The sequence below is a fragment of the Eufriesea mexicana genome, unplaced genomic scaffold (assembly GCF_001483705.2).
Source record: "Eufriesea mexicana isolate 0111107269 unplaced genomic scaffold, ASM148370v2 scaffold124, whole genome shotgun sequence".
NCBI classification, from domain to species: Eukaryota; Metazoa; Arthropoda; class Insecta; order Hymenoptera; family Apidae; genus Eufriesea; species Eufriesea mexicana.
The window spans coordinates 1875572-1897746 of record NW_016908357.1 but is presented as its reverse complement, the minus strand read 5'-3'; the positions used below and the strand labels follow the sequence as shown (position 1 = coordinate 1897746).

Below are 22175 nucleotides of genomic sequence, written 5' to 3'. Positions count from 1 at the left end.
TGGTTTCTCGATCGTTCAACCATCCTCCACGCCCTTCCGGCCTGTTACACCCTCCCCTAGACCCCTTTGCCCTCTTAATATCTCGCTTGCTCGCTTTAACTTTGCGATTCACCTTGGAGCCAACCACCCTTCCTTTGAGACGCACTGACCCAGTTTACTCCTCCCCATGAATCGGAAAATTCGAGGCATGAATTTTGAAAAAAGGCGCCTGCGATAGCCTGTAACCAGTTTACGAGCACTTCTCGGGACATCGCTACGACTTCTGAATAACATATGAAATCGGGAACGGTGCCTTTCTGCCACACGGCGATCGACCGAACAACGAATCGATCGAGAATTCCGTCTGCTATCGTATAATTTTCCAGCGTGAAATTGCACGTTCGCGCGAAACGATTAGCACGGGATTGGCAAAGAGAAATCATCGAAATCGCAATCGCGCGGAATTTTTTGATGACGTAGTGGTCTTTAATAGACACGAAGTTCCGAGGCAGTCATCCAGGAGCACTAATTATCCAGGTTGCGCAACGGTGTTCGCGATTCTGCTAAACAAGATATACTTTCGCACGCAAATACGGCGTTACGAACACCTGAAACGCTTTTGTAGTATGCGTGGAATGTCGATCAATTCCATGTGTCGCGTGTCAGTTGATACAACAGCTGACGAGTTTGTGCATCGAGAGCACGTCCAACGAGCTAAACAGGATAATTTTCGCGAAATTTCAAAGCGCGTTACGAACGTGATGTCGCTGTTTCACAGGTGGCAGCGAGGTACAAAGGAACGCGTACACCCAGATCCGATCGGGACTTGAAGGAATCTCGCGAATAGAGATCGGCTGGAAGCTTATTTTTCTGCACGGAGAACAAGCGAACTCCCACGCGTACACGAAATTACCAGCAAAGTGCGTTTCTTTGCTTTTGGTCGCGATGCACCATCGTTCGCCTTTATATTCCTTCCATTATTTGTTTATTCCACCTTCGAGAGATGTCGACCTAGTTCTCATCTACATGTACATACAACCCGGAGAATGGGGAGTAGTGGACTTGAATTTTGGAAAAGGACTTCGTCGTCCGTGTATTCCTACAAAGGATTTTATTCCCGTTCGCCTCGAACATTTGTGTATTTCTCCGCGAATCCGTTACGGATAGAAGTTACAAACTGGCTACGAAAATTGCACAAACGAAACGCTCGGCAAAGACAAGTCGAATTCGAAATGGAAAATTTGTTTCAACGTTTCCCGTTGCTCGCGTATCAACGGAAGCGATTACCCTCGTCGCGCTAATCGGCGATTTTACGGCGTAACGCGATGAAAAATATGCATCGTTAAATTAACGCTTTGGGCACGCGTTGATTCAGCTCGTTAAAAGCAACGCAATTTACATATATTAGTTTCGTGCAAGCAAGGTAACCTTACTGGCGCAAAAACATTCGCTGTTTTTGCGGTGTTTTCCTAAACTAGCAGCATCTCTGGACAAAGTTCGTGCAAAAGAGTGGAGCATTTTAGCCGGTGCAAACTTGTTTGCTTTAAGTCCGCCACGATGCCCATGCTTGCCACACATTTCAGTTTGCCCAACATTAATATCCTGCACGAATGCATACAACGCACCCGGACTATCTCCGACGCTTTTCAGCCCTAAAGACTATTACCGGATAGAGGTTACAGCTTCCCTACTTTCCTGCTGCACAGTTGCAGACCGATCTCCTGTACAACCGCTTTCTACCTGCGAATTTTTCCTCGCAACCCGGCCACGCTTACGTAAATCCAAGCGAGACGCTATCTCGGTCGAGCAAAAATCAAACGGAACACACCCTGTGTGTCAGACATACCCTTCTTCCAGGGCAACCAGAAACGGAATCCCCCTTTGCAAACTTGACGATAACTTCCGCGAGCAATACTTTCAAGAGCAAGGTGAATCGTTCAACAGCTCGACCTCGACTGGGCCAGATAGCAAGCGCCGAGACATCCAGTCGAGAAAGCGAAGCAAGTCGTCCCGAATCGTGTAGACGTTGTCAACAAGTACATACGTTCAAAATCGTATGTGCCCTGGAACACAAATGATAGGTAGTCGAGAAAATTGATCGAATTAGCTGGACATTACTCGGGACGAGAAAATGCAACGCGCGAACAGACGGTAAATAAAAGTCTATGGAGACTTGAAAATTCTATTCTATTTTTCAATGAAAAGGTCTACGCTTCGAGTATCGTAATTTCCCTAGATTCATCGTTCCACACGATTCTCCTTGACGTTATGTATTTCTTTTCCTTCGACGATAACATGCAAGTTCCGTTTCGCAGGAAGAACGTAGAAAATGGTAATGAAAATATGTCTGGCATTCCGGATGCTCGCGTGAAGCACGTGATTCGGTAACAGATAAAGCGAACGTAAGGTAATTGCGTTTCTTTTGTTGCATCTTTTAGAGACAAATCCGATTTGTCTTCGAATGTCCGATCTGCTAATTAAGTTTACGAGTACGATCATTTAACGTGCTACGATAGCATCGTCAATTGGCCATTTGTAACGTTGTAATGGTACATTAACGGTGATCGTATTAAGAGTGAAAATCGTGCGGAAACACGGCGATTATGGGGGAATGGGAAAACGCGAATGACCTCGCACGCCTCTATTTAACGCAACGCAAAAATAGATCGGCCTTTTCGAGCAACACCATTTCCCACAAATTGCTATTAACGTATTTAATCACGTTACATCGTACGCCAACGTTTTTCTGCAAATCATTCCCGTGCGAGAGAACACCGAACGCTATTTATATTCGATACATGCCGAACGCTTTCGTGTCATTGCGATAAAATAAACGTTATTGCAGATCGAAACGAGCGGAAAACGCGTGGCCGCGAACAATTTATTTCGATGGGACGAAGTGGACGCATTTGTTAGGTTCTATATACGACGTTCGCAATGTTTCCAAGTATCTTTCTCACCGTGAAAGGAATCAGGATGCAGCGTACCATGTATGATCTACGCAATGTCGCCGGAAACGATAACGGATATGCACGTTTCCTCGCATGGACGATACTAAAGTCGCATTATCGTTTTTCTTAATGAGATGGAGAGGATAAAACAGCAGGCGCCTTACGACGAGTTCCTGTGCAGTTAATTTGGGCCGCAGGAAATACGTGGAAAATACGTAAACCTTCCTACGATTCAATTGTCATCCTCCAATTATCTTTGCCTCGGCACCACGTGATTAGCAACGCAACCTTCCCTATCATTGATCCAACGTACATACGTGCACGGTGGAGTCATGGACTTTAGTAGTAACATCTGGTAACTTGGCTGTCCGGGTGTAAAGAGGCCGAGAAAAAAAAAAAGGAACATTATCAAAGTCTTAACGTCTACTGGTCGATATAAATGACTACGTTGGCAGGCAAACGATAAAGATATCTCTGGATAAGACTGTACCAAAACGTATGGTTAAATCGAATGCGAATTATGCTAGGAAAAGAAGGCTAATCTGTCTTCTCGATTGCCCGCCAGGGTTTCGAGGTAATTAAACTCGTATACTTATAATCGAAAGGCGTATAATGAATTTTTGGATCACAGCTTACCTTCGAAACTCAATGAAATTTGATTATAGCTTCATGAATGACCTTCAGCGCAAAACCAGTTGACAAACATACGGTGTTATAGAGAGGTGAAATGACGTCACATGGATGATTTATCTCCCGTGTCTTGAAAATTAAGACGATATCACCGTGCAACTGAAAGCAATCGAACCTGGTGTCTCGCAACGATGCATCGACCCAATTTCTTTATACGAAAGATATCGAAACCTGGGAAGGTACTAAAACTGTATACACAGCTTCGTCCGGAAGTATAAAAATGAAACAAGACTCGGACACGAGACCACGAAGCACCACGGACAGTTCATTGTTGCAACTATCGAACAAATCATCGGCCATTAAGCTATCTAAGAACATGCCAGAGATTAGAGAGATCTATCGGTGATATATTAGAGATAAACGATAGTTGGAAGATAACTGAGAGATACTCGTAAGAGGCAAAGGTGTGTTTCCCACATCATAGCCCGATTGGATTTATCGATTTAATCGGATCTAATCCCGTTGATGATTGAAGTGAGCCTGAGCGTGAAACTTTGTGTCTTTAATATACTACACAACAGGTATCCCTCGTATGTGAATGCACCGACAGTTCTATTATTATCGTTGCACGTGCCGCTCTATCGGCAGATAACCGCTATATATACGTTCGATAGTCGCCTCGCACATAATGGACTATCATATTTATTTGATTTTTAATGCTACACATGTACGTCCAATACTCATCGCTGTGCGTATACGTGAGAAGCACGCGTCCAGATGTTATATACTTGGGCTGTACAATCTTGGTATTGTGTAGAATTTCTAAGCGTCCCACACAGTGCCAGACATGATACCGGTTATGCGTTGCACTCAACAAGTCCAAAGAAGTCTGTGTCTACTTTTACTTGCATTACCCGTGCCAAGAAATCCTATATATATCGACGATTTTTGTGAGCTAAAATACAGAAAAAAAAAAAAGAAAAAATTAATATATTTAGAAAAAAGCAACGTAAACACCGCTGTTGGTTTACGATAATTCGGGTAGTAATTGGAGGTGTGGCGGTTGAACGTATACGAGTATCTAAATAACTCACGAAACAGGTGTACGTTTAACGTATTCTCCGAACGTAGAGGAAAACAATGCACGCGCGAGTCATCGCGCAAAATCGTAACGAGTGGTCTAACGCGAAGTGCGATAAACAGCCGAATGCTGCTAGCTTTCGCTTTCCCTCTAGAATATTCAGTTCTTCTTTTATCGCGCGATGTGTGCATCGAGCACAAGGTTTCCTTAAACAGAAGATTACAGCTTGGCTTCCAAGTATACTTTGAATCGACCAGCTTTTCGCCCCTAAGGCACCACTGTCCGTTTTGTCTTTTAATAGCCTCTGCTGAAACTTAAAATTCCAACCGCCCCACTGGCCGAATATCGATTATCGTTACGGATGTAGCGCGATAAGATGAATGATAAAATAAGCAGTGACGGGAATGAAGCAGGGTAGTACTAAACGGTGTTGATTTAATGGTTAAGAATTCACGATGCAGAATGAAGCCGTAAAGGTGACTCGCATCGGCTACGATAGAATAGCTAGTAGAACCACAAGTGGCAGGAAACACATATAGTAACGTTCTTGATAACAGCTGATTACGATGAGCTCGCCCAGACACAATGGTCGCCGTTTAATGAACCACGCTGCACGCTGACATTTCGATACGCGATGTATTATTACAAACAGCTCGCCTCATTTCCCGCCAAAAATCATAATTCGATACGACCGGGTTCATTATTCCTTGGAACTGTCACCGACGAAACGAGCACCATTCCATTGGAATATTCGACCGATACTTAAGAAACGGTTCGTATAGCCATGATACGAATACACCAATCACAATTAAGAAACACGTTCTTTCGGCGTATTCGCAATCGACAATTTGAGAAATAACACATGCGGGTACATAACAAAAATTATAAAATTCTCGATACCTTCGTTTATGCCAGAGCTGCAGGTTTACGGTATGTACTAAAAATAGCGGTACCCATAAAACTGCTCGGTGAGAATCGCCACGAGACCTCGAGGACGTGGCGTATACAATACGCGACCACGGTGTAACCTAAACACTGGCAAACTGACCAGAATTCTAAGAATTTTGTATCCACCAAGAGCCACTGAAGCGAAAAGAAAACGGAAAAAGTAATCATGGACAGGGAATTTATCATCGGTCACGTTTGGGAAAATTTCTGTAAGACACGACAGCTTAATAAAGAGACAGCGTACAATACGAACGTAAACTGCCTCACAGAATGTATATTATGACACTTATCGCGAATGAATACGTATTTGATCGAGTAAAATGACTCATTGTATTAAGTACTTACAATATCTGTGCTTCGTGTGACAGAAGGCCCGTAACCCGTGTCGAGAGGGTTCATCTTGAGACGATTGTTTACGCGGCGCCAACACTTGGATCAGTGAAAAATCACCACTTTACCACCGACTCATAATCGTGCATTACTTATATACACGAATCTCTTAATGTATCGTTGATTTTCACGCATAAAATCGTGTGATCACGCGTGCCTGCGCTCGCGGTCGATCCTTGGAATCCATGACAGGTACGAGCACGGGTATGGCTGCGAACCGCATGCGCCAAAGCAGAAGTTATCATGCTCTACCACCAAGGCAAGCGGGTAACATGTAGATGAGAAACTCCGCTTCGAATTTAAATTTCTACTTCGAGTCCACACCGATTGAATTGTATCCACTCGAAACCTTAATTAATCCAACAGATTAAAACTAATTAGGACGCGTCCCTTCGCTTCTCTTTTCTCCATTGGCGTTCGTGTCAACGTTCAATTTGTTGCGCGTCAAATCAATTACTCGATCAATTATGAAAAAATGCAATTTTAAATTAATTAACAATTCGGAGCAATTATTAAATCTTCAATTTATTTTCTCTATTACATACCTATTTTTCATTTGCTATGTAACATAAATATTTCATGATATTCTAATTTCTATTAAAATATAATCGTAACTCCTATAATATCGATTTCCGGTATAAATGTTTCTTTGCAATTATATATTTTCCATTAGAAAATATAATTTAAAATAACAATTGTTATACAGAAAGAAACGTTCAAAGTACTTATTTAATTAAATAACTCGATTAAACGAATTAAGAAATATAAATTAAATATTAGTACATTACATAGATTTTAAATTTGATCGATATCAACGAATCACTGCGCATAGACAATGCAACAATTCGACTTGCGCGGTTTGACCCTATTCACAATTTAAATTGTATCCGTTAGTTCTTTTTGCCGCGGAATCGCGAGTGTCCACACCTAATCGGCAGCACAATTTATTCGAAAAAAGAAGCCACCGATTCTGACGATATTGCAATTCTCGCCCAAGTTGCTGCACAAACGCATCTACGAATGGTGAGTTTATATAATTATTGTAGAATATCGTAAAAATTTCAAAGTAAATTAAAAAATAAGCGATGGGGAAAATTCGAACTAGATATTCCGTTCAATTTTATAATTAATTTTGAGATAGATTTACGAACACTTTATCGATTGCATGTAAAATATGAATTTTATGTCGAAATTAAAAATTGTACGCATTTTCGGTATTAATAGCGAAAGAAATATGTACATAAAATTCAAATTTACTCGACGTATTCCAACATTCAAAAATGGCTGTTGCAACTCATCTTTTACCACCATATTGCTTTCTCGTTTCATCTTACATTCGAAAATTCATATGAACAATATAAAAGATTTTTTATAATTAACTATATAAAATTCATTTTCTTAACAGCCGATGTTATTGAAAAAATAGTAACATTTTAAATTACATACATACTTTATTATGCATATGAATTTTAACATAGAGAGACAAAATTATTCCTTTACAATGAATTAAGACATTCTCTATTCATTTTCATAAATGATAACAAATATTTTCGATAACGTAAACTTCACTGAGCGCATTTTAAATATCGTTTACGATGTTTAGCAATTATTTCAAATTTTCTCGTTATAATGATACCAAAGAGGTCGTGAATTTTTTTTTTTTTTAGTTTATAAAAAGAATAAAAAATATCATTAACATAATGTATAATGAGGTATGATATAGCACATGTATATTTAAGATTAAAATCTAATTCGATGCATGAAATTACAAATACTAACATTCACAAAAGTTGGAAGTTTACTAAAATCCAGACTGAATAAAATAGTGCATAAAAGTTTCTTAAAAAAAAAACTCAAACATCCTTCAATAAAATATAATACACGAAAAATCAGGTTACAAAAAACATTGGCACAAAGATTTTCCCCCCTTGGTATCCATTCTTCTATTCTTTCAACCATGTGCCAGTTAATCTGAATATTTCAGAAAACTCTTTTACATATGCGCCGCAAAGATATAATTTTGAGAAAATCGTATTTATGTCTTGAGATTATTCATTTACAATTAATGCGATGAGACATTATTAACATCGTGTCTCGTACAAACCACTTCGACCTATGTATCTCACCCATTTTATAACGTCGTGATCAGAATAGTTCAATTTAGATTCAAATACTTTCAAATAGCGAACTTTGAATCCAGAGGGCGCAAACGGTACTTCGAAGTTCATCGATATCGGTGGTCGGGTCCACCTTTTCTTCGTGTCCGTTTCTAGCAAATCGATTTCTGCTGATAACTGAGTTTCCTTCATGCCAGCCATGCGCTTAATTTTCCATACAATAGCATTTTCGGATGCTTTGTATTTTGCCTTCCCTTTCAAGCAAATCAATTGTACGCCAGCGGTATTCAGTGGTGTAGGCACCCTAACTTCGATCTTTTGTCCCAACAGAGAAGACTTAAAGTTTGATTTCAGTACTGCTTTTACTTCCATCTTTGTACGCCCTACTTCGCGTACTAATGGAATGACGCGGAATGGCAATGATATATCCTTCGTTGTACGATATCTGAAAAACATCGCCAAAGAATATTCAAAAAACTGTACAGTTTATTAGCATTATTTTTTGATACTTGTAATATCTTCTTGTATGTTTTTTTACCTCATCAACTCGAATTCTCCATCAGGAGGAATAAAACTGATGGCATGTTCTGTCTCGAATTTACTAAGCTTGACACACTGATGAAATTGGCAGTCATCGATTACAACAACAGGTTTCCCAGATCTAGCACCGGTAGGGTCATCTCCGCCACCACCCAAACCACTGCCACCTTTCATAGCTCTAACTTCCATAAACATTTTATCATTGATTCCAAACTTACATTCTGGCATTCCAGACAGATAAGATTTCATCACAACCTATTGCAATGATAGAAATACAATGTTACTAAATTTCGAAACTTTCGAAAAAAACTTCATCTCCTTTCATATTTTTTTTTGCTTTTAAATAATTACCTTTCCAGCAACATGTGCACTTAATACTTGTCCTTGAGGACTCATTAAAAGATTTACATACTCGAGAACATCAAGAAACAATTCATTACGTCTGTATTTAATACCCTCTCTTCTCCATCCAATTTGACCAGTGACTTGCGAAGTTATTTGAGCTTGTTCTTCCTTTGTTGCTGATTTTACTCCTTGTTGAGTAATAAATGTCTTTAACACTCCAGTATCACAATTCTGTGGATACCCGAAATCCAAGATTTCTGAACAATAAATTTAATTATATTTTAACCTTAGAAAGAAAATACTTTTCATTTCCTTATGTAAATATCCTTATGAAACATTATAGATCATTATAATACTAACCATCCAATAGTTCATAGATTAACACAAAGTTGTTCTTGATATTTTCTTCAGAAATCTTACCAAAGTATGACTGCATAACATCAATAATTTTTAACAAGAATTCAAAAACCATTGCAGCATTAACATTTTGTTTGGTAACAGCAGCTAGCCAGATATTAGCACGTTTTATATGAAAGAATGATGTTCTGGCAATATTAGTAACAGGAGATCGTACTTGTTGCCTAGCATGGATAACATTGACACGAAATGCATCAACTGCATTTCGTCCAATGTCATCTCTATACACTCTAGAAATGAGTACTTCTCCTTTATGATTATAGACGAATAAACCCCCTATCATTTTGACAGAGGGTACCTCTTATTGCTTTAACTACAATCAACCTAAAAACAAGCAATATTTATCTATCATTATATAAATTTAGGACAGCTTCGATTATATTAATACATTTTTTACAATGAAATTTATCTAGTATATACCTAATATTTAAAACATTGAAAAAAAAATTGTCTTAAATTCCACATTAGAACTCTGAATATATTAATTTTAAATCTATAATAACATAAATGTAACGTGCATTTAAAGATATTTTTAGACCTTTAAAAAAATTTGAAAAATCAATGAATGCAAAATACGATAGGAAAATCTTTTTGCAGCAATACTGTATTAATTCTACCTGAATGTTATAAAGATTACCTTTAAAAAAATTCAGAGGAACAATTTATTTAAAAAGTAACATAAAGTTCTTACATCGCGTAAAAGATAACGCCCCTTTTCTTAAATGACATTTGAGGTTCTCTAATATGTCTTGTAAACGGTTAGTATTATTGATCGGAAATGAACGGCCTATACCGTAGACATTATCATTATTAAAGGGTTCTTTGAAAATTACAGAATGTAGATATTCGTATATATGAATTCCAAAGTTATAAAAAAAATCACTTACACATGGCTCTTATTGCGATTAATAAAAATAAGGGATACTAATTTGTATCAGCCTCCGAAACGTATAGTAACAGTACCAACCTACTGATACAAGTGCGAACTATCAAATGACGAAAGCAACACCCACTTCTTTGTACTACGTGTCTCAGAGGCATATGCTATTATAAATTATGTTTGAAATCACAATTGGTTCATATAATGCATAACAGTGTACCGTATCTAAATTTAGATTCGACTGATCATCATTACATTTAGAAATATCTTAATTATACTTTTATGGGGCAAATAAGGTTGTTGTATTGATTTCAAAACCGGTAGTTGTACATTTATATACTTAATCACTATAATAAAAATATTTAGAAAATATTGGATGATATTTGTAAAGAATTTATACCAGTTAAATCTTCTCTTCTTCATATAGTCAGAAAACCTTTTATTTACATGGATTATATTACTCTGATAATACAGTCAACAAAATATATGTATAATTTGAACTTATACCTTTAATAATGTAGGAAATTCATATTTATTTTGTTATTTCATATCTATATATACCATATATTTTAATCGAATAAAATACAAAGTTCAACAACTCGTTTAATTGATATTTTAAAATCTTATACCTAAAAGATAGTATATCAAGTGTTTATATCAACGCCTGCGCGTTGCAATATTTTCAGATGCATGTGTACCAAGTATTACAAAAATGATTTGCATACTAAAGAACTGAATACTTCATAGTTATGAAATTTTAATTAAAGTGGCCACTTGTAATTTTGACAATGGCTGACCAAGATGCAAATAATAATAATCTTCCTTTGAGAGAAAATTTAGTAAGTTCTTATAATTCGTAGGTTATATATAGATGTATATGTGTATATATATATATGTATATATACGTATATTTATTTAGATATTTTAATATTTTTCTATATACTATTGAATATAAGACTAGCGATAAACATGAGACATCTCTTGAATCATTATATAAGTTTCACAAATAAAGTGTCTTCAGATACATATAAGTTAGTTGACAGAAATCTTTTCTTTAAGGTAAAAACTGCTGTGGAATTTTTACAAAATCCTAAGGTACAAAGTAGTCCTGTCGGTCGTAAACAAGAGTTTCTTCAAAAAAAGGGTTTAACAGAGGAGGAAATTAAAAGGGCGTTTAAATTAGCTTCTATTGATACAACAGTTGATCAAAATGTTATCCATAGTACAAGTGATTATTCAGTGGTTCCTATTCCACCAGGTCGAATGTATCCATATTTTCAAACATACTCATACCAAATAACTATTTTCCAAAGAATTAAAGAATTCTTCAATGCTACTGCCTTAATTGGAACTACTATATATTGTGTTTACTGGTTTTATAAGGTATCATCGTATATATGTGATATCAATTCATCTCTAAGTCTTATAAGCTAATTCAAACATATTCTATTATAGAAGTTTATTGAACCCTTTTTATTTGGTCGGAAAAAAAAGAAAGATATAGAAGACTCAGTCACTGAATTAGATAAGACTGTTCAAAATTCTATGGAAGAAGTAAAGCAGTCCATTTCAAAAGTTGAGGGAGATGTACAAAAGTTGATACAGAATCAGTCTATGGATCCAATGGTACCTCAATTGGTACAAGAATTGAAACAAGAATTAGGTAGTCTCAAATCTTTACTTTTATCAAGGTATAATATACATTCATATATATAATTACACTTCAATATGATTACATATTGTGGCATTATTAGAATGTATTATGTAATCAACAATTTAAATAGTAACATTTATTGCTATACAAGATAATCATTCTGGTCTTTACATCACATACTATTTTATTTTTAAGTTTATACATTCATCTTAAGATATAATTTTTATACAAAAGTTTATTTTATACTTTTTTTATGCTGACTCACACGCATACAAATATGTATATATTTGAAATCCAATCACTCCTATACATTCATTTAAAAATATAAAAGTAAAAAGTTTTTTTTTAATAAAAGAACTATAAAATATATCAATCAAATTGTGATTGGTTACAAAAAATATATAAAAAACACAGATTCTAGATTTAGTACTCTTGCATAATTTTGTAATTTAGTCTTAACAAAATTTTGTAAAATTTGTACATAGAAAGTCAAGGGATTTAAAGGTATCTCTATTTATCAACAATTCGAATGTTAAACAGAAAACAATTTCCAAGTGCACCAGCATCAACATTAGCACCAGCTATATCTATACCAACATGGCAATTAGATGCTGCAGGTACAAGTCAAGAAAAATCAACTGAACGAGAAGATGATGCTGGAAGTGGAAGTAGTGCTAATAATTCAGATAGTTCTCTGGAAATGATACGTGAAGATCCACCCAAGGTGTAAAATTAACATAGTTTGTAAACATTCACTTCCATCATAACAGTCTTCGATATACAGAATATTCTGTGATGTCTATTAAAAGAAATAGATGATTTTGATCATGTGTAATATATATTGAAAATCGACGTTCTTACAATTATAATATTAACGATTCAACTTTCATTTTGCCCAATTTTCTTTTGACTTTGTACTGCAAAATTAAATTATAATCGTTTCTATTCTTACGGAAAATATTTAAAGCTGCTTATAAAGTAAAGGGACACATGTAATGCATCGATTTTTAAACAAATTTAAATGTTTATAAATGGTGGTTGTTACTTAATTTTGTTTTAAAAAACTTTAAAGAAGTTACTATTTTCCCCGCTTTAATTATTAGTATCGATGTTCCATCCCTGTTGTTAAAGGCTTCAAATATTGTTTAATAATTTTTATAAAAATGAAATAAAAAAATAAAATAAAAAATAAGAATATTCTTTTAGTTACATTCACAATGCAAGAACACATTACTACATAGTATTGTTCATTGTTTAAAACGGATCATCTACTTAAAATATTTAATAAAATGGGAAAGGTATGAAAACTAAAAATACGAACTATCTTTACAAACTAAATATGTACATTTTAATCCATATTTGAATTTAAAAAGACAATCGCGATACATAGAACCATATTAAGCCATGGATTATATTTATACAAGAAGTTGTTTTGCAGTGTATATTTGAAATTAAAAAATTATTATTTCCTTGACATATACATATAGTTGCATGTATGTGTCAACATACATACATGTACATACAGGTATACTATGTACAGAAAGACATTTTATTGAGTGTGGTGTAATCTTGCTTCATCCTATACCTATTACCCATGGCTATTCTTACTTTGGAATAAATTGCTATTAATAATATAAATCCATGTGAGCAATTCGTTTGATATACGTCAATAAATAAACAAGTGTTCTCAATTACACACAATTTATTTGAGAACAAATTATCATTATTTCAATCTTGTGCACATGGGCCTTTCTTTTAAATCGAAATTTTATGGTTAAGTAAAATTAACATTTATATATATGTATATACGTAGTTGTATATATACATATATAAATATTATGTAAAATGTTTAATGGCTTGATTACATTGTCCATTCATTCAAACCAATCATTCTGCAACAAATACATTCCTCATCATAGTACAAACCATATAATCTTCAATAGTACTTTTGGATGATTAAACAAGCGAACAAAGTATACAGTTATGTACGATTACACCCGTTCACTGTTACTTTATTCGTCTATTTTTTTCTATTTTTTCCTTTTTCTTCTTTTGTCTTCTTCTTGACGTTTTAACATCGTACATTGTATTTTAAACAATTTTAATTTTTCCAAAAATTTGTTGAAATCAAATATCACCTCCTCGTAGTTCTTTAATACTTTTTTTTTATTTATTATTATTAGGTATATTTCGAACAGCTGCCTCACTGATACAGTGAGTTACAGCAAAGTCCATATAAAGTGTGACTTAGTATTCTTATTTCCCTTTTTTCGTTTTTTTTGTTTTTTTTTTTTTTTTTTTTTTTTTTTTTTTTTTTTTTTTTTTTTTTTTTTTTTTTTTTTTTTTTTTTTTTTTGTTTTGTTTTATACTACACTTTGAGTTTAATAATATTATATATAACAGAAATAATTCGTTTAAAAAATATAACACCTTTTTTTTCATCATGTGTGGCAAAATACTTAAAACGTCTGTATAATATCTTTACTTAAAACAAAATTATTTCAAGTGAAATATATAAATCTATGTTAATTGAAAATCTCGATCTTTGGCAAATACTTTTTTCTTTTTTAAGTGTGTATGTGTGTGTGTGTGTGTGTGTGTGGTGTGTGGGTGTGTGTACGTATATATTATTGCGCACACATGAACATAACGAAAATATACCAGGATATTTTGTGCTGATGTAAACAGTTTGGTTGAAGGTCCCACTCCCTTTTAGACTTACTTGCTACGGTTCTGTTTTCTAACGAACGTAGAAAATGAGGACAGGGTCAGAGGATCATTGTCTCGTCATTTAGTCAGCATCCTAACGTCTATTATCAATAACAATAATCCTAGATTAAACACGCTAAACGTTTTGCAGCTCGATCTCTAATAAATCTAATTTATTACTTAATCCAAACTATGCTACCAAGTATGATGTAAATGTAAATTCCTTGAAAGAACGGACCGCACGTCCTGTGTAAAACGAAGTGCATCCAAAACTGGAAGTAAACTTAACAGAGCAGTATCTCCCGCGTCGCTAAACCATGACTTTATTGGTATTGCGTTATCTGCGATAACAGAAGAATAAAATAAACGTGTAAATAATTTCTAAAAATACATAATACATGAGTAATAATTTTAAGTGTAAAGCGTCCAAAAAAGAAAAAAAAAATATTAATCACGAAATCATAGCTGTCCAATATAACATCCAAGAAAATTTTATTATATATTCGGAGCTTCTTGTAGAAATTAATACATTTAGTTTCTAAAATTAGTATGAAATGAATTCTGCGTTACGATTTTCTTGGACGTTGCAGATGAAAAACATCGAATATCAAAATAAAATCTAATCTTTAAACTAGTACCTGATACACAGGAATTATTAAAAAAAATTATTAAAACAGTCGAAATTATTTCATTGCCAAATCGGCGTAGTGTCCAGTGCTTATTCAAGTGGAGGACCATTGGCAATTGAGCATATTTTACATCTATCCATAGGCCTGTATTCAGTGCTTGCTTACAGAACATCAACGCTGACAGCTGCAAATAGATACGGTTTTCAATAAAATTTATCTCAACTTTCGATTTTATTATTTGTTTATCCAGTCAAACTATATAAAATGTAAGTCTAGAAACTAAACAACTTGAAACAAAATTATAAAATATGCCAATGTTTTTTGTTATTAACACAGCATCATATTTAAAGTAATTACAGCAATGATAGTAGCAATAATAATAACAGTAATAAATGAAATCACATGTACATGGAAATTTGTACCAATTGCAAATGTCACAAATTAAACTAAGTATCTTAAATAGCATTTTCAGTCATAATTTCGACGTCTCATACGACAAAATTGCAATTCAAATGATTTGACATCGGTTGCCGCATAGGCTACATTAAATATACTTCTTAAAATAACGTGTTATAAAAATAATTTTGCACTGAAAAGATGAAATGAGTAAATATTCAAATTCCTAAGAATTATGGCCAAGGCATAAAACGTGGAACATATTTTCAATTAAGACATACTAACATTGGAATATAATTATATAATATTATTTATAGGTACAATTTTTTTTATGAATATGATTAAAAATCGTCTAAAAATGATTATGAAATATTTATTTTATTATTTTATTTTAAATTCAAAATAGAATTATTTCACTACACATAGTTGTGCACGTGTAAGCAAGTTCTGACTACAGGTCATGATACATAGTACATGATACAATGGAATGTATGAAAATAATATCATGAATATGCATATTAAATTTAAATACATATAATATATAAATATATCCATTTTATCTTTTATTAATTGCTTACAAATTTACAATAATTCATACACAATGTATCATGCACAAAGTAAAAATTAAAAAATTTGACAATACACGATTATTTTTAATATGTATGAAGAAATTAAAAAAATAGAAAAAAAATTAAAGAAGTAACATATTAAATCAGACAACTACACTATAAGGATAATGAGAAATTAATATTATTGCAATAGGAAAAATAAATATTATGTGTACTCACGAGGATAAGCTCTATAGGCTCCAGGACTATTATCAAGTATAAAGACTGATGCTAGGTCTGAAGAAATTGCAGATAGATCTTTAGTATAGGAACCCATTTCTGGTGTACAATGTTGTCTATAGTACCTTCTTCTTAGAATACCCCTGTTGTTATCTAACTTTTCTGCAACAGCTGCTCCATAAATTTCCATGGAAGCAGTGAAGACCACTAGTTCATACCTAAAAAGAAAAGACGAAAAATAGTAATATTTAATACATATCATATATTACATTTAAAATATCAACTATTTATAATTGATATAACTTCTTATCTAAAGCTTCAATAGATATAAAATCCAAATATAAATGCAAATGGATATTATTGTTTGATAATTAAACTTACCATTGACTAACAATATCTAAAAAGAAATCTACATGTGGTCTTTTGTGAACAAAAAATCTGACTGGATGTCTATCTATCTTCACCTTAAGAGTAAAATCTGGTGGTGTACCAAATCTAACTGTTGGTCTTGCCACTCCATCATGATGGGAGTGAATTAATGTTTCATCTAAATCCAATACTAATATTTTTCTTTTAACTATACCTGTAATATACTTTGGCCATTATAAACAATAATATCTTTCATTAATACTAATAATTGCTAGAACACTTATAATACTTACTAAGCCTATGCCTTGACAATGGAGATAATGGAAAGATCTCATACTTAACAGGTTGCATTTGTGATATCTAAAAGAATGAATCAATTATAAAACAACAATTATTTATTAGAATTCTTTATTTTACATAGATTAACAAATTTATTATCAATACAAATAAGCAATAAAAATAATAATTTACTGTAATATGTGTAATAGTTAATATCATATAAGAAAAAATGATGAATGAGGAATAATTATTGAAACATTTCTAAACTTAAAATAACTTGGTTCATAATATGCATGTGTATTATTTACATTATTAACAAAGAATTAGTATATATATAAAAAATTACATACAAAATGTCATAGAAAACAATATACATATATACATGGCTTAATAATAACTAATAATAGAATCAAATATTGAAGAACACATGAAACTATTAGAAATCCTCAAATCTCTCAGGAAAGTACTATAATTAATTGTTGCATAATTTTTAACATCAAAAACAAAAAAGCAAATGAATAATGTCAAGGGAAAAAGCTTTTAATCAAACAGTATTTTGATGTAGTCAACAGTGCATCGCTGAACACGTTGTATTGTCATAACACGATCACGATAAATATTCACTGGAAATGAAAACAATTTTTTGTAAATAGGAAAATACGAACTAATATATTTAATGAGAAAATTGTCACAATGCCAGAAGGATGTTATGTTATAAAAATCGTAATAGATAATAAGCTGATAGATGCCCGAAGCACCTACTTACGGCTCTAACCTGCTTCTTAAGGAGAAAGAAAACGCATGTCCACACTCGGGAAGCTATCGAGAGGAAAGTTCTCATCCTCATCTGCAATTGCTTCAGCATCTCTACTGATCTTCTTACCGGGCCGAAGTCCGGCAACACTTGATCTCCAGTCTCGTCTATGTTAAAGTATCTTTTTCCCTTGCAACACTCCACTTCACGTTGAAGTATTATACAAACTTTATCGTAAACAAACGTCTTTTACGCGAATACGAAACATGGAATCTGAATATTCATCAACATTACGAACCTTCCGCGTATAGTAGCGTCGTGCACGTGCAAATAGGCTTTTCCATATCTTGTCATGTTTTGATAAAAGCTACAGACAAAATCTATGCACAAATCTTTTTTACACACACCACGCAGTGGCCGCCATCTTTCGCACATCGACCCAATTTTTCCATGCGCTACGCTAGCGCGCATGATGTTCTCAAAATTTTATTTAACACGTACTGTACACGGTTTAATTCTTAACAAACCAATTGTACAAGAGGAAATCGAGAAATTAGCGATCAAGTTAATCACAGATATCGTGCAATACAAGTGTGTAAAATTAATTGCGAGAACTTCTCTGATTATTTAAAGGTTTAAAAGTAAATTTTGAATTTAAAAATTATTCCTTTAAGCCTTCAGCGATTAACATAGATTACAAGTATTGGAAACAACATGCCATAAAAAATGCCGGTACTGTATGTATACTTCATATATGTATCATATGTATCGATAATTAAAGTTTTTGATTCTGTAGATTAAGATAATTAGAGATCAGTGAAATGTTGTCTTCTTTTTTTATTAGATAAAAACACAATTATTTGTTATATCAAATTAATATTAAAACGTCATATTTAGTTTTTACTCTATGCAGAAACCAAACCACGCGGTCAGATCTTTTTCTCCTTTTTTTACAAAGATGGCGTAATATTTGTTCCTTTTATTGCTATGTTTTTCCTAAATAAGTTAAACAAGCAATATTACTAAAATTCACTGAATATTTGCCAATTTATTCTGCTATCTGGGATAATATTAATTAAACAGCACAAATTATTGTTTAGTAGGAATTTAAATAAACTATTATTCATTTGTAGACTATCTTCTTTTTGGACTAATGGAACTTACCGTAAAAGTGAAAACTTAAAAATAACTTTCTCCGGGGCTTGTAATTTTCGATTATATACATTTAAATATATATGAGAAGCATTATAATTATATTATTGTCATATTATTGGTTTGCATTTTCAAAAATTGGTTTGTCTGTTGATGTGATTGGATAATCCAATGCGCTATCCTCCTTTCACAACCGAGCGTCCATTTTAACTTACCTGATTGCTTGGTTCTGTACCAATCAGAAACAGCCATTGAAGCAAAAGGAATGGAAGCGTCGGCATTCTGTGATGTTACTAACTCGTAGATGTAACAACGGTATCAACCTTAAAATCTAGTATGACGTTTATTATACAAGCATCTGCTTGCGTTATATCAAAATACAGTGCTTTTAGTGATCGGCTCGAACGTTTCAGTTAAATTTCAATTGAATTAAATAAGGAGCCATTTTCCTTGCAAGTTCCAAGTTATACCATCAAGCTGTGAGAAGCACAATGACGGATTTAACAGGGTTACGAATGAACGTGGCCGCTCTGAAACGGGTAGACCCCTACGCAAAGGATATTCTGGAGACTGCGACGCACGTAGCACTTTATACTTTTAACGCAGTTAATAATGAGTGGGAGAAAACCAATATTGAAGGTGCTTTGTTCATATACTCGCGAAATGGCGAACCGTATAACAGTGTTCTTATCATGAACAGGTAACGAATATGTGTATGCTTATGCATGTATATACATCTGTATATGTGTATATACCTGTATGCATACCAAGTACATTTTTGTCATAAATGTTTGTCTATATTTTTTGAATATTTTAAAAACATTATAAAGACAATTAATGCAATATATATAACTCATATTATTTATTGATATATGTAATAAAGATAGTATTCTAAGAAGTATATTCTAGTTGAAGGCATCAGATACTTTAATGAGTGCTATAATTTTATTTCAATAATGGTATTATTATACACAAATATTAGTTTCTAGTTTATCAATAGTTAACCAAATTAGCATATATGTTTGAAATATAATGTTATATATTTGCTTTCTTATATTTTAACCATTGTACTACTGTATATGTTGTGGTATCTAATACTCTTACAAATGATTATTATTATCATTGTATAATAAAATATTATATATCAAGAAAATTTTATAATAACATTATAATAGATGAAATCGTAAGCCACGGATACACTTTTTATTTTCTGCTTCAATAATATTTTTTCAGATTAAATACAAATAACCTAATTGAACCAGTAACACAGGGTTTGGACTTGCAACTCCAAGAACCCTTTTTACTATATAGAAATTGCAGATGCAACATTTATGGCATTTGGTTTTATGATAAAGAAGACTGTGCTCGCATTGGTGCAATGTTGCACAAACTTATTAAAGAGTCAGAGGAATGTCGCAAGACTTATAATAAACTTGCTGTTAATGTGACAAAGGATAGTGGCTCTAATATGAACAATGTTGATATATTCAGTATGCTTAGTAAAGCTCAAGAAGATTTTAATATTAATAGAATTAATAGTAGTAGCGGAGGTGGAGGTAGTATAAAAGAAGGATTTAGCATTAAATCTCCTTTGTGTACTCCTATAACAGACGATGTATCTGGTCCACTGACTGCTCCATTAGGACCAGATGTTACTTCACAAAGCGTAATGGACTTTTTTGCAAAGGCAAAAGTTGGTATTCCATGATTAATGGGATTTATTCATTTGGAAATTGGGTGTAAAAAATATGCTAGGTTTTGTAATCTTTTTAGGTTAATACTGGGCATTTTAAGGCTGGAGATCAGCCTACTTCTGGAGCTACTGCTACAAACGAAAGTAAACCCTTGCTTGCTCGTTTAATGTCACATCCAGCAGCTCATACAGTCGAACATATCGAGAAACAACATAGATCTATAACTCCTCAATCGGTTACTCAACAACCATCCGAATCAACTCCAAAGACTGTAACGTCTGTTAACAGTCCTGGTGATATATCTTCAAACAGAACCAAAAAACGTAGCAGAACTGCTTCTCATCAAGATTCAATTTCTACACCTACGTCTCTAACTCAAGAAGTCCTATCGTCTATGGATCAAAGTGCCACAGACACGAATGGTACAACAGAATTCCTTAGGATACAATCACCTACAAATGTATCATTCTCTGCTTCAACAGATCATCATACTTCAGAAATTGGATGTAGTAACTCAAATCCACTTGCATCTTTGTTTGCTCATGCATCTGCAACATCGGTGAGTGATCGTGTATATCGATTCACGTTCGGTTATATATCTGTATAAGATTGAAGGTATAAGAGCTGAGGTTTTTTATTTTAACTTAATTAGGCATCAGAAGATATTATTACGGCTCCCACTCTATCAGGAAGAGGATCGGCACCAGCATTAATCCCTCCTGTTATGTTTGCTGCTCCTAGTCCGCCTGAACTCTTAGTCAGACCGCTAGAACCGTTGTCCAAAAATCAACTTATTCGGGCTTTTAATTATCTGTTACGAAGTGATCCGGATTTTATCAACAAACTTCATGAAGCTTATATTAAATCATTTGGTGAAATTCTGTCCTAGAACCACGACTTGTTAATTGGTGTAATTGAAACCTGTCATGCGGGTTGTGACGGTCGACTGATTATAATATCGAGCGAAACCTAGTATACTCTATGTTTCATGTATATAGATGGATCACAATGTCCTGCTCGAATTTCATTTGAACTTGACTGGTAGCCCAATTTTCGGGAAGAACAAATCATAGATACAAATAAAGATACATACCTTAAGCAGTATTTTTATAAACTAATACACTTTTTCCCAAGAAAAGGAGTCAAATGGATCGCGGATGTGCAATAAGGTATGAGACGAGTGAAAATTGTAGCAGGGAACGCGACGAAGGATGTGAAAATTGTACGATTTTAAACTGTGATGCCAAAACATTTATATTATACTAACATTTTATTGTTACTATTTCGAAACGAGACGAGACAAATTTTCTGAGCTGATCAAATAGATTACCTATTTTACGGAATAATGACATACCCTTCCTATGTATCGGGTATCGACATGGTATGTGTATGTAATTGATGAAAGGAGGAAAATAAATAGAGACCGATTACTGAAAAATTATTTCAATGTATTTTAAGTCGATTTTCGCATCG

At 33.7% G+C, this 22175-nt stretch overlaps 5 protein-coding genes across 14 annotated transcripts in view; 2 read left to right on the top strand and 3 right to left on the bottom strand.

Annotated features, from left to right (window-relative positions):
* Camta (Calmodulin-binding transcription activator) overlaps nt 1-6186 on the bottom strand; it is a 35724-nt gene extending 29538 nt beyond the window's left edge. For 4 of the 5 annotated variants that reach the window (XM_017911201.1, XM_017911198.1, XM_017911200.1 and 1 more), the window contains exon 1: nt 5935-6186. The gene's annotated coding sequence lies outside the window, so the exon portion shown is untranslated. Of the gene's footprint in view, nt 1-1825; nt 1852-5934 lie in introns of those variants that run through there. The other variant, XM_017911199.1, reaches the window with a different exon arrangement.
* A 1467-nt stretch (nt 6187-7653) lies between these two features.
* Nucleotides 7654-10372, bottom strand: AP-2mu (adaptor protein complex 2, mu subunit). 2 transcript variants are annotated; one of them, XM_017911117.1, is made up of 5 exons: nt 10286-10372; nt 9342-9722; nt 8988-9238; nt 8635-8891; nt 7654-8541 (listed from the first exon to the last, which is right to left on the bottom strand). In XM_017911117.1, the coding sequence occupies exons 2-5, from the start codon at nt 9679-9681 to the stop codon at nt 8061-8063; spliced, it is 1329 nt and encodes a 442-aa protein (XP_017766606.1). In that variant the 5' UTR covers nt 9682-9722; nt 10286-10372; the 3' UTR covers nt 7654-8060. The 2 variants fall into 2 exon arrangements, with proteins under 2 accessions (XP_017766606.1, XP_017766607.1); XM_017911118.1 differs by lacking the exon at nt 10286-10372 and adding an exon at nt 10090-10151.
* A 638-nt stretch (nt 10373-11010) lies between these two features.
* Nucleotides 11011-13131, top strand: Pex14 (peroxisomal biogenesis factor 14). Its single transcript, XM_017911155.1, has 4 exons — nt 11011-11117; nt 11338-11661; nt 11734-11969; nt 12473-13131. The coding sequence occupies exons 1-4, from the start codon at nt 11067-11069 to the stop codon at nt 12660-12662; spliced, it is 801 nt and encodes a 266-aa protein (XP_017766644.1). The 5' UTR covers nt 11011-11066; the 3' UTR covers nt 12663-13131.
* Nucleotides 13132-14654: 1523 nt separating this feature from the next.
* Dd (CTD nuclear envelope phosphatase 1-like protein dullard) lies at nt 14655-19038 on the bottom strand. 4 transcript variants are annotated; one of them, XM_017911113.1, is made up of 6 exons: nt 19021-19038; nt 17869-18223; nt 17117-17183; nt 16836-17037; nt 16455-16672; nt 14655-14982 (listed from the first exon to the last, which is right to left on the bottom strand). In XM_017911113.1, the coding sequence occupies exons 2-6, from the start codon at nt 17965-17967 to the stop codon at nt 14837-14839; spliced, it is 732 nt and encodes a 243-aa protein (XP_017766602.1). In that variant the 5' UTR covers nt 17968-18223; nt 19021-19038; the 3' UTR covers nt 14655-14836. The 4 variants fall into 4 exon arrangements, with proteins under 4 accessions (XP_017766602.1, XP_017766601.1, XP_017766603.1 ...); XM_017911112.1 differs by lacking the exon at nt 19021-19038 and having other exon boundaries at nt 17869-18470; XM_017911114.1 differs by lacking the exon at nt 19021-19038 and having other exon boundaries at nt 17878-18470.
* A 236-nt stretch (nt 19039-19274) lies between these two features.
* On the top strand, nt 19275-22154 carry DCP1 (decapping mRNA 1). Of its 2 annotated transcripts, XM_017911107.1 has the most exons (5): nt 19275-19342; nt 19422-19708; nt 20242-20701; nt 20782-21261; nt 21355-22154. In XM_017911107.1, exons 2-5 carry the CDS (start codon nt 19500-19502, stop codon nt 21589-21591), a joined length of 1386 nt encoding a protein of 461 aa, XP_017766596.1. In that variant the 5' UTR covers nt 19275-19342; nt 19422-19499; the 3' UTR covers nt 21592-22154. The 2 variants fall into 2 exon arrangements, with proteins under 2 accessions (XP_017766596.1, XP_017766594.1); XM_017911105.1 differs by having other exon boundaries at nt 19304-19708.
* The last annotated feature ends 21 nt before the right edge of the window (nt 22155-22175 follow it).